The sequence below is a fragment of the Heloderma suspectum genome, chromosome 10 (assembly GCF_057233095.1).
Source record: "Heloderma suspectum isolate Gila_16-S chromosome 10, 16-S_ref, whole genome shotgun sequence".
NCBI classification, from domain to species: domain Eukaryota; kingdom Metazoa; phylum Chordata; class Lepidosauria; order Squamata; family Helodermatidae; genus Heloderma; species Heloderma suspectum.
The window spans coordinates 5,750,832-5,763,404 of NC_139467.1; the positions used below are offsets into that span (position 1 = coordinate 5,750,832).

General features: G+C 48.9%; 1 protein-coding gene and 1 pseudogene across 9 annotated transcripts in view; one reads left to right on the forward strand and one right to left on the reverse strand.

Moving 5' to 3' along the window:
* The window catches only part of LOC146337528 (protein CFDP2 pseudogene), a 471,985-nt pseudogene that overhangs the window by 35,679 nt on the left and 423,733 nt on the right, over positions 1-12,573 (forward strand). The window lies entirely within an intron of this gene.
* Positions 1-12,573, reverse strand: part of HIF3A (hypoxia inducible factor 3 subunit alpha) — a 49,198-nt gene that overhangs the window by 27,693 nt on the left and 8,932 nt on the right. For 4 of the 7 annotated variants that reach the window (XM_084814827.1, XM_084814824.1, XM_084814823.1 and 1 more), the window contains exons 1-3: positions 6,399-9,740; positions 2,070-2,260; positions 5-150 (exon numbers count right to left, since the gene is read on the reverse strand). In XM_084814827.1, coding sequence (XP_084670953.1) covers positions 5-150; positions 2,070-2,260; positions 6,399-6,442 — 381 coding nt within the window. In that variant the 5' untranslated portion in view covers positions 6,443-9,740. Of the gene's footprint in view, positions 1-4; positions 151-2,069; positions 2,261-6,398; positions 9,741-12,339; positions 12,534-12,573 lie in introns of those variants that run through there. The other 3 variants (XM_084814826.1, XM_084814825.1, XM_084814822.1) reach the window with 2 other exon arrangements.

Sequence of the window (12,573 nt, forward strand, 5' to 3'; positions counted from 1 at the left end):
TCACCTGACTGAGGCCCAGGTGTTTGTTGACGTTCTCGGAGAGGTAGATCATGTCCCCTTCCTCGGTCAGCACCATGAGGAAGCCATCCAAGGCCTTCAGGTAATAGCCATCCACCTGCTCCTCTGCTTCCGCTTCATCTCTCCATTCTCCTGTTTTACAGAGGAACAGAAAAGAGTTCCTTCAGGGCAGGGCTGGATTAATGGGTAGTTCATGTTCATCACATCACAGAGCCACAACCCCGAGCTCTGAGGCAGGCCACAATCCCAAGACTGGTTTGCACGGAGTTACGGGCCTCTATCTTTCCCCAGGAGTCAGTGCCTGGGGGGTGGGGACTTCTCAGATTCTACATTGAAGAAATAGATGTTCTGCTATAAGAACACCATGTGTGTGTTTTCAAGCTTTCCACCACAGCTGTGAGAGCCGGAAACGTGCTTTAAATGAAAGCCAGGACTCTCCGCACCCGTGACCCCATGAGTCAATCCACAGACATTCAGGACTGCGGTGGCTTAGTGGTTAAGACGCTGAACTGCAGACTGGAAGGTTGGCAGGTCAGCAGTTCGAGACCCAAGTGCTGCGTGATGGAGTGAGCTCCTGTCTTCAGTCCCAGCTTCTGCCAACCTAACAGTTCGAAAGCAAGAAATTGCAAGTAGATAAATAGGTACCGCCTTGGCGGGAAAGGTAACAGCGTTCCGTGCACCTCGGTGTTCAGTCATGCCGGCCACATGACCACGGAAGCGTCTTCGGACAGCGCTGGCTCTTCGGCTTAGAAACGGGGATGAGCACCGCACCCTAGAGTCGGACACGACTGGTTGGGGACACCTTTACCTTTACCTTTTATACTTCTACCGACATGGTACCAGTGTTCCTTGTCCCAGCTGCAGGGGGAATTTAAAGCACTAACGGTGTAAAAGCAACCGAGCTTTCTCTAGCTCAACAAGTTGACGCCAGGGAAATTATGGGGACGTGGTGTTTGGCTCTGTGTGCATGTACCTGACAGCTTGAAGGCCAAGGAAGTTTTGAAAGAGGCAAGGGCAGGCTTAGGAACTGTGCAACCTGTTATGGACAGCGGAGATCAATCATCCTGGCCCCGTTTCCCCGTGGCCCAGAGATTCGGAGTGCTTTGTGTGTTTTGAGAATGTGGATCCCTTGGTTTCTGGTTCTACTGGCTGGAATGTTACTAGAGGACCCACAGTCGATAGAGGGGGGGAAAGGTACAGGGCCAGACTGCTAGACGTCTCACCCCACCGCCCAATCCCAAAAACTGGTACTAGAGATAACACAGATTCTGCATCGGCAACACCCACATCCTGGAATTAGAACTGTCCATTGCATTTTCAAGCTTTGGCACTGCAGCCACAAAGGTCTAGAAACTTGCTTTTTGAGCTTTAAATGAAGGCAGAGACTCTCAGGTTGACAAAGTTAATCCAAAGCCGACCTTCTGTTAGCATCAGCGTGCATGTGTTCCTCACCATCTGCCAATGCCAGTCCATTAAGCCTTGCCCTGTAGCAGTCACTTGCTGATATGCCCAGGTCTACCAGTGGGAGTGGAAAGGAGAAGGTTCTAGAAGTTGCGAAGCGGGGGTGGGGGTAGCTGGAGGCTCTAAGGGTCAGCAGCCAGGGCTGCTAAGCTGCCACCAAGCTCTTTCTTTTCCCTTCTACCACTTTCCCATCTGGTGCATCTGAGGTTATATATTTTTCCTCTTCCCTCCCCATTGCTCTTTTCTTCCATGTCACATCTGTTTTCAATAGTAAGCCTGAGGCTGGGGCCTGTTTATTTACTGATTGTTTGTGAGCCTTTTTTGGCTGCGGAGTAGAATTAAAAATACTTTAAATAACTAAATAACATTACAGCTAGGCTAGCACCTGCAGCCATAGCTTAGCTGTAGGGGGAGGACAGTATGGAAAGATCTGTAGCCCCCTTGAAAAGCCTCCTTGATCCACCAGGACCACCAGTGGCACAGGATAGGGTCTTCAGGGATACAGTTATGGTCTCCCACGACCCCCCATCCCCACCCAAGAAGGGAAGAGAAGGGAAGGGGACACCCCAAGAGAAGAAAGTGGTCCTAACCAGAGTTCAGCAGCTTGTGCATCCTCAGGTAGCTGATGGTCAGGCGCATGATGGAGGCTTTGTCCAAGTGGGCACTGACTCCCCGGGCAAAGGGCAGGGTGTGCGCCAGCTGGTAGAAGACCTCCGTCTCTTTGCTGCGCCGGCATCGTGCTGCATCCCGTGATTTCTCCTTCCGGATTTCTGTGGTTGATCTGCAGAAAAGAAGGGAGGCATAAGGTGAGACACCAACATTTGGGTCAGTGCCTCCTTGATGGGCCACCAGGCAAGCCCTTTCCAGTGAAGTGTAGTGGAGAGCATGTCAGGCTAGGACCAGATCCGGCTTCGAATCTCCACTCAGGCATGAAGCTTACTTACCCTGGAACAGTCTCTCTCTCTCTCTCTCTCTGCCTAACCTACCTTACAGGGTTGTTGATTGTAAGGATAAAAAGGCGGGGAAAGGGAGTACATACACTGCCTTGAGCTCTTTGGAGGAAAGGTGGGACACAAATGTAAATCAATAAATATGACAACAAACAACAACTTGCCTCAAGGCTCCTGTCTAGGTTCTATTCCCAGATCAAGGGTTGGCTGTTTGACCAGTCAAATAATGGTTAAGAATCACATGTTTATTGTACAAGCCAAAGGCCATGACATAAGGAATGGTTGAAGTTACAAGAGCAAACGTGTGATACTCAACACGTTTAAGAAGACTTGCTTAATCACTGCAAACACACCATTAGATGCCATTGTTTCACAATGTAACACCTATTCGTGTTTTTGTATTGTAAAAATTCAATTACCTTTTTATTCTACCCTAACCGCAAGGAGCTCAGGGAGGGAAGCGTACATGGTCCATTTTATCCTGATAACAACCCTGCGAGGTCGGTTAGGCCGAGCGACAAGAAGCTGGTCCATGGGCGCCCAGAGAGCTCCATGGTCAAAGCAAGAATATGAAGCCGGTCTCCCTGGTCCTAGTCCAACACTTTTGCCATGACGGCAGGCTTTTCTCCTTGGAGATTCATTCAGTCATAACAGAGAACCAGAGGGAGACCCTGGCTTCACTATGATGCTAGGTTTGCCCCCAAGTGCTGCAGGTTTAGGGGACACCTCCCTCCTGCCCTGGCTAACAAATTATACCATAATGAAATTAAAAAGTAAGCTGCCATCTACACAGTGGCATTCTTGAAATACCTTACTACAGTCAAATATTAGGCGGTCAACTGACTATCGCCGACAGATCGACTGACTGACATCACGAGCCCACCAAACCCAGATCCAAAGAGACAGAGGAGATCAAGTCTGCAATCTGGGCATTTATTCCCAGGATCACGTATGGGAAAGAGGAGCTGAGCCTCCAGAACAGCAAGCCAGTTCTTCATGCTCTTGTCTAAGGCCACGCTGACGACCACCACTTGCTTCAGCTATTTATTTATTTATTTTTATTATTTATTACATTTATATCCCACCTTTTTTTCCTCCTTAAGAAACCCAAGGTGGCTTACATGATCCTCCTCCTCTCCATTTTATCATCACAACAACAACCCTGTGAGGTAGGTTGGGCTGAGAGTCTGTGACTGGCCCAAAGTCACCCAGTAAGCTTCCATGGCCAAGTGGGGACTAGAACCTGGATCTCCTGACTCCCAGTCCAACACACAAAATAAAACAAGCATTGAATGGTACTTAACTTTTTATCTGTTCTTCTAAGGACCTAGGCCAGTCTTCCCCAACCTGGGGCCCTCCAGATGTGTTACATTACAACTCCCAGCATGTTTGGGGAAGGCTGACCTCTGTACATGTTGAGAAAATGCATGTGGTACAGCCCTCCCGAGACTGTACCACTTCCAAAGCAAGTGGGGAGGTAGGCCTGCGTGAGAGAACGCTCCCCCATGTTAAGAGCTCCCTGCCCAGTGAAAAGTTAGCACACAAAGGAGAAAAGTTTCATCACATGCCACACATCCAATCCCCAGATACAAACTACAGCAATTCAATCCTGCCATGCAACACCCACACTATTTCCCTGCCCTTGAGCTTCTCATGGTTAGAAGCAGCCCACACAAACACATTATGTTCTGTAACTGCACCATGTATACACAATTGCAGGGCGACATTCATGTTCTATCTTTTACACGGAACCACACACACATACATTATACGTACTGAGGAAGTATGGTGTAGTGGTTAGAGTGTTAGCCTGGGACTCGGGAGACCTGGGTTTTAGTTCCCACTCAGCCATGAAGTCCACTGGGTGAATTTGGATCAGTCACTGACTCTCAGGCTAACCTACCTCACAGGTAGGGTTGTTGTGAGGGCAAAATGGAGAGGAGAACCAGATAAGCCACTTTGAGTTCCTTGCAAGAGGAAAAAAGGTGGGATATACATGTAATAATAAACAAATAAAATTGCCCCCCCCCCACACACACACACACCCAATACTACTTTCACAACCCTGTTTATCACACATGGCTCCCACTTTTCCTTCCAAGGAACTCACTAGGGCAGCACACCTTGGCGTGACTTCACTGTTATCCTCACAACAACCCTGTGAGGCAGACTAGGCTAGGGGAGAGACACTGACCAAAGCCAGCCAGGATGCTCCCTGAGCAAGGCTGAGCTTGGGTCTCTCCAGTCCAGTTCTACTTTATGCGGGCTCCAGGATTTGGGGGAAGATGTGAAATTACACACAAGCTGAGAATTTTCTGCTGCTTCTCTGCAGTGTGAGGTCACATCCTCTGGAGTAGGCCCCATGTCCAAACGAGCTCTAGTAATGAAGGAAACAGCACGAGGGGAAGGCACTTGTGTGTCCCAAAACAGAAGATAAAATATTCTCAGGTGGCTGAAAAGACTTATTATACCCAACGCGTTTCAGAAAGGACTTTCCTTCCTTAGGGGCCACTTTTCTCCAAATGTGTCGCAGGAAAGACTCTTTGTGACACATTTGGAGAAAAGTGGCCCCTGAGAAAGAAAAGTCCTTTCCGAAACACATTGGGCATAATAAAAGTTATTTTCTCTTCTGTTTTGCAGCTCTAGTAGCGGACAGAAACTGTAAATATACTTGACACACTTCGACAGACCATATCTTCACACTCAAATATAATAATATGCCTGCTACAAGTTCTTCTCTTTACAAGCCCACCTACACACACACACACACACACACACCCCACCTGCTGACCCAAACACTGCCACAGGCCTCTCACAACCACAGCCCAGATGCAAACCATCCCAGAACCCACCAGAACCAAAGTAACCTTGAGGGGGGGAAAAGACGGCACCCCTTTATTTAGATCATCACCTCAAGAACACACACCAGCCAACCCTCTTCTGCCTAAATCAAGGCCTACCCCCATGCTTCTCCAAATTCTACCGTTTTTCATACACCTTCATATTCTGTTTTTCATACACCTTCATAAATTACTTGACTAGGATAAACCTACACAGACATCCATGGCAGTGTCGCCCCCCGCCGCCCCTCCAGGTGAATAAATTCCCCTCTCCAGTTCCCATTGCTTTCTAGAATCCAGTTCTCTTAATTTCTCCACCCACTCCCATTCTGTTCTAACTACTCTATTTGGTGGGCTTCCAGACATCTTGTTCTCCCCACCAAAAAATACATGCGTTGACATTCCACAAAGTTGGAAAGATCCCCAAGGATCCAAGACACCCCAGACAACTCTACAGAGCCACGTTCCCATAGCTTGCAAAGGACATGACTGAAGAAAACACACACACCTTGCTCTTAAGAGAGGAATCTTGTCCACAGCTCCATAGATTCAACACAAACATGCTCCCCCCCACACACACACACACACACACAAAACCAGGGAACTACACAACAGAGAACCTTCTCATTCCGTGGGACATCAAAGAGAAAAACAGCCCCATAAGCACCAGGAAAACCAATGTCCTATAGTTCCACAGATTCCTGGCACAAGCACGGTTAATTTGTTTATTATTACAATTTATATACCCCAACCTTCTGTAAAGCTTACTCCCATGGCGGATGGGAGCATATAGTCCTTAACCCTGAGAATGCATGAAACGTTTGCCGTGGCCCTATGGAAGCCCACCGACACCCCACCACCATCCTACGAAGGAGACATTGTGCAATACTCAGGTGCCTCAAGGCCGTACAGCTGCACAGAACCCATGGAGCCCTATATAACAAGCTCCATAGATCTACAGAAAGCCACAGAACTGTGTTGCTTCAAAACGTGAAAGAGCACCATGCAGGCAGACCACAAATTCCATACGGTCCCTTCCCGGAGATTTCATCCAAGAACCCCAATGTGTATCCAGTTCCAGGCAGCCATTCATCTTCCCTCACACCCCAAAAGCACATAGAGACCTTACCTGTACCATCTCCTGCCCCTCAGCCGTTTCCGTCGCCGCCGCATAGCCGGCGCCTTGCTCTCAGTTCACTCCCCAAATCGAATGAGCTGGACTTTGAGCTTCCCAGTCCTCCCACAGCCTCCTTCCACCATCCCTCCCTCCCTGGTCCCATTAAGGGTACAGGCTGTTCCATTTCTGTCCCTTGGCGCCATGCCCATTACTCTAGGGCTGTGGGTTGCAGAGAACAGCCTGTGTTTTGCCACAAGGTGTAACAGCGTCTTATCTCACTCTCAGTTTACTCCCAGGCAGAGGGTTCACCAAGAAGGCATGGCTACTGGCCAGGTGGACCACAGGGTCACCAGACATGGCTGGCAGCGAGCAGGGGGATCCTCATGCACAGCCACACGCATGAGACGAGCGCACATGCGCACAGGAGTGGAAGCTGGGAACGATCACAACAAAAACACACCAGCGAGCCAACAAGAAGTGCAGGGATGATTCCGATGTAACTTCCCCACTACCAACACGCCTTCAGAGGACCACACGTGGAAAAATTTGCACAGAATTTGCAAGGGAGAGTTGCAGTCAGGCAGCAGTTAAGTTTTTAGACAGAAAGGTGTTGGGGCTCACGCTTTTCTGGAAATTATATCCTTTGCCTTGGAAGCCCTGCTCACTATTCCCAAGTATGTGTTACTCAGACACTTAATTACATGTTACGTGCGAACATGGGTATTAAAGCCCTGTGCCAACTCCTTACTTCATTTCATCGTTTTAGGAACATAGGAAGCTGCCTTACACGGTGTCACACCTTCGATCCACCTGCCAGCGTTTCCCTGGGGCTCTTTCCCAGGCACGCCTGGAAATGCAGGGGACTGAACCGGGGACCTGTTGCATACGGGACATGTGTGCCACCACTGAGCTACAGTCCTTACCCCCAAAAGAGAACAGGGTGACTGAAAGAGAAGTGGCGGGGAGGGCATAAGGCCCAAATTGCTCCTCCTAAGTGGCCCTACCCCTATGGGGCTTAAAAGACATGTCTGCCCTATAAGAATGATAGGGTACTCTGCATATGATTAGACACACTCTTGGTTAATATCCCCTCCCACATTCCAAAATTAAGCCCCTGACTTTGCCTTCCAAGAAAGAATCCTGACACACAGAGCAGAACACTAGAATTCTGCCCGATTTTGCTCGCAGATCTTCGCTGCAAGAAGATTTCCCCATTTTTTCCCATACAGATTTGCCACTCTGTTGATGAAATCAGCAAGATTTAAGGACCTATGAAAAGCCTTGTATTTGGACCAAAGGTCCATCTAGTCCCGCTTGCTGGTTCCCCACAGCGGTGAGCCAGATGCCCCAGCTGGGAGGGCTGCAAGTAGAACGTAAAGGAGATGGCCTGGCCTTGTAATTTGCCCCCAGCATGTGGCATACTCCCTAAGAATATGGAGGTCCCATTTTGCTACAATGGCTAATCACCATTTATTGGGCAAACTAGTTCTTTAGTCACATCATCAGGCTGAGTTCTCCGTTATGCAATTTGATAAATTATTTTGACATTTCTGGCCCTATCCCAAGGGCCAGCCACTATAACAGTCATGTATATCATGGCACCACACAATTTGGAACTGGGTGCAGAATACAGCACTACAAGAACCAAGAAATAAATAAATAAATAAATAAATTTAATAAATAAAGAACCTCAGCTTCGCTTTTTCTTTAAAAGAAAAGCAAGCTTCCAGTCCTTAAGGCTGCAATCTCCTTTGGAAACAATTAGTCTCTTTATGTATATTATGTTTTATTTCTGTTTGGACTGTAAATATGAAATAGAAACTATCCATGAGAGGAAAGAAGACCCCCAAACCATAGTAAGACTAAGCAAGTTAGACAAGGCAGGTTAAATACCCCACATCACTATTTGCTGCCTCCCCGTGACTAGTGCCCCTGTTTTCAGGGCACTGTCTTGGAGGACGTTTGCAGCGGTGGGACCAGGACCCATGCACCATCCCAGCAGAAGTTCATTCTGCTGCACTATGACATTACTCCATAAAAACAGACTACGCAAATCTCATGTGCATCGCTGAAGCCTTCTGCTAAGCACAAGCATCTCTGACGTCAGCTTTCTTCCTCCACTGAGAATATCTCAGCTTCGCACACGCAGCATGTTGCCGACTGGCTACTCTGTACACAAACCGTCTGTCCCCCCACTCATTAGTACAAAATTGGAAAGGAGAGGGGGGAGAGATGGCGTAGGCAGGCAAAAATAACGTCTCCCGCATCCCACCATCCAAGTCAGCGGCGGCACGAGCTTCCCCACGGCAGCAGTCATCTGAGGTGTCACAGCAGTGCGAACGACTCCTTTCAGCTGGGACAGCCAAAGGATTATAAAGGATTTCTCGTTGATCCATCAGTTTGTCTTTCCGTGAGACACAACCAGGGGAACACAGCATGGAGATTTTGAACATCTAACCCTTCAGAGGCCAGCTGCAACAAGATTCAAGGGAGTTGGTGTTTTCATACACACACACACACACGTCTTCCTCTGGGGCAGGAGCGGGGTGGGATTGGAAAGCTAGCATGGTGATAAAATCCCCCTAAGGGTAACATAGTAAGTGGGTTGGGAGTCCAATCAGGGTCTGACTGATCATCACAGGAAGGAATTTCATTCTCCCTGCCACAAAATCAGTGGCCTAATTCAGGGGTGGGGGGCGGGGGGACTTGCACTGTGACTGGCACTGCACAGCTTGGACTGCAGTAGGGGCTGATGAGCGGTTGGCCCTGCCTAGGAGCAGGGGGGCTGGACTACCTGGCCTCTGGACCTCTTACAGTGCTTGGATCAAGCCTTGCTACACATGACCAGTCCCACATCTCACCGACAACCAGCCAAAGATTCCATTCCATTAAATAAGCACTGCTCATACCATCCCTTGGTTTCTAACTTAAGAGCCATCAGGATTCAATCCTGCTTGCCCTCTTTGCTGAATGCCTTTGTCCCCAATTATGGATCTTCCCCAGGTAATCCCATCTAGCTATGCAAACTCAGTATGGTGAGAGAACGGTACTTAGTACATGGTCAGCGTCACCCTCCCATTTATGAGTCCCTGCATTCCAGAGATGGATTCTGGCATGGAAACAGGTCCCAGAACTGGGGAGCCCCCCCAGCTCAAATCAAACGGCACAGGCTGTGTGTTTTTAAATCTCTAGCTTGGTGCCCTAACCTTCCTCCTCACCCCTTTCTCCTTTTAAAACATATCCTCCTCTCAGCCAAATTCCTATGGCTATTACATTCTCAAGCTCACTGTGCAGGGCAAACTGTACGGACACAGCATCGTAGCCTTGCAGGGCCAGCCCCCTGTCCTCTCTCCACCCACCCCATCACAGATCCAAGCCCCTTAATCACCGCCCTGTCCTCCCTCCCGCCCGCCCGCCCCCAAAGCAGGAATCCTGTTGCACGTGCTCTTGGCAGCGCCTTTGGCTGTTCTGTCCACGTCCGTCCAGGACACTGTGTACTGTAGACAGGGACTGATGCCAAGGACTCATCACTGGAGGAGGGAGGAAAGGGGTGGGTGGGAAAGAAAGGTGCTGCTGCTGCTGCTGCAGGAAGGAAGGGGAGGAGGAAGCCAACTTTGATCATTGCAGCTAGCCTCCACATACCTTTGGCACAGCCCCTAAAAAGAAGGGTGCTCCCCTTCGAGACACCCTTACGTTCTACTCTCCTTCTCTCCCACATACATAATTTTACTATACCACCTTTGAGAGGGCAGGTTTATCCTGTAGAGTTTATTCCTGCCTCCCCAAAAAAGTAAGATTTGAGCATCCCACCTCCTTTTTTTAATTTTTAAAGGTAGCTCCTTAGCCCATATAATTCTATACTGCCAACACCACAACACGCAGCATCAAACCTTGTTTTTATCCAGCCATGGGGACGAATAGGGGAGCACTCGGATGGCAAATTCCCCCCCCCCAACACACACACTCAAACTGAACCAGGAGTGTGTGCAAAGCCAAACCCCCCCCATCTGTTCCCCGCTCCTCACACCCACACTACGGCCTCTTCCCTCTGGGTTGGGTGGGAACACGATGTTCCTGGCAAAGGACTGGCCACCCCGCCCTATAGCTTTAAGTCTGGAGAGTGTGTTTGTGTACATAAAGGAGGGGTGAGCTACCTAATTTACCTTATCCAACTCAGGATGGTGGGGCTGGGCTGGGCTGGGCTGGGCACGGCGCACAGGAGAACAGATTGCCACTCTCTGCTTCCAGAGCCATTTGCTAGAATTTAAAACTTTATATTAAAGCACCGTATAAACTTGCAAAATGCGTTCCAGATTCATCACCGTCTTTGGACTCTCTGTTATTTTCATTTTACAGGTTGCAAACCAAGGCCAACAGCAGAAGGACTTGTCCAAGGCTACTGAGCAAAAACTAGAATACAACCCTAAAACTTGTTGGCCCATCACCCATTCCCTATACACCGGATCACAGGTTTTCAGGGGGCAAGTTCACAGTTCCTTCATGTGGATTAGCAAGCTCTTGAACACTGCTTGTTCACAATTGGCAGGGCCAACTCCAAGGAGTAGCAAGGCTCAGACACCACAACTGCCAAAGTGCAAACCATTCTAACAGCACTGCCATCCTCCTTTTGCTTGGTGCACCCCAGAAGAGGCAGCAAGAGAGACGTTGCACATACAAACGCACAGACATTGCTCTGTCAGGTTAAGGAGGGCCCCTTGTATGAGCCTCAGCCCCCAAATCCTGTATGGGCAATTGTGGGACCAGCAGGCAATTGTTATTCTAGAATAACACACACAGAGTACCAAAAGGGGGAATTTTCCACCTGTGGATTGATGACTGCTGATGACTATACACCATCGCTGTTGATAAAGGGTGGAACACCAGGCCCCTTACCATTTAATTGTCCCAAAGGAAAGAGCGGGGGGAAGCCTGATTCAACTGTGCTTCCAGTGTCATGCATCATCAAGAGTTATTGTTCATAATACGCATACATGTACATCAGCACCTATATGCTTTTTTGGGGGGAAATTAGCACAGCATTGAGCAGTGCAGCTTCCTCTTTGATGCCAATACAAGAACTGTTCATATTATAGGGCAAAACCAACTTGTTCATATACTGGGATTCCTTGTTGAGAGCTAAATGCATCTACTTCTTGTGTGGAGCAGTATTCCATCTTCCCTACCACAGCACGTGGGGCTGCCGAGTCACAATGGGGTCATGGTTTTAGCATGTGCACCCCCTCCTGAATCACCCTTGCTACTTCCCACAGCACAAGGGGCCTTCCAACCATCAGCAGTGGTCCATGCTGTTGTGCCAGAGAATCCCAAACTGCCAAGACAAATGGGAAAAGGCCAGGGCACTTCTGGCTTTCCTGGGGGTGCAGCGGAGAAGCCAGACAAGGCAGCCTTCACTTGGCCCGTTTCCATGGCCTGTTCTCTGGCTGAGCCAGCAGAGGAAGCCAAGAACATACATAGCGTGTGAATAAACAGAGAGAGCCGGAACAGAACCCCCTCTCAGCCAAGACAGAGCCAGAGACGTCCAGCGCAAACCGTGCCAAGGCTAGGACACTCGTGCCTGCAGATTCACCCACTGCCCTATAAAACACAAATTTCTAACAAGAGAACCCAGCAACCCTGGCACTTAACTATAACTACAATACCACACTCCCTCCTTCCTTCCCTAAACTGAGGCATAGAGTTCAGCAGTTCATATTCCTAGCTTCCCCCTTCAACCCAAAAAACCCAAACAAACAAAACTTATCCACATGTACTTCTTATCACACAACCTTATGCCACTAGGCTCCGAGGCCATTCCCAAGCTAAGAAAATAAACCAGGTATCCAGATTCCTCCATTTTATGCATAGTACCTCTGGTGGAAAACCAAGAATCTCTCTCAAACGCATGCACACGTACATCCATTCCCAAACAAGTGGAGTTCATCAGAGGGCATACCCCTGGTGGCTCCACATGGCTTGATTGGAGTCCACCTGGAGAAGAGCCTTCAGTGTGGTGGCACCCTTCCTATGGAACTCCCTGCCTCTGGAGGTCAGGCAGGTGCCAACACTATGTTGCTTTCAGCACCTTCTGAAAACAGTTCTTTTCCAGGAAGCCTTCCTTGGTTGACTAGTCACAGTTTTATGGGCACTCTGTTTTTAAAAAGAATAATGTTAATACCTTGTTTTATTC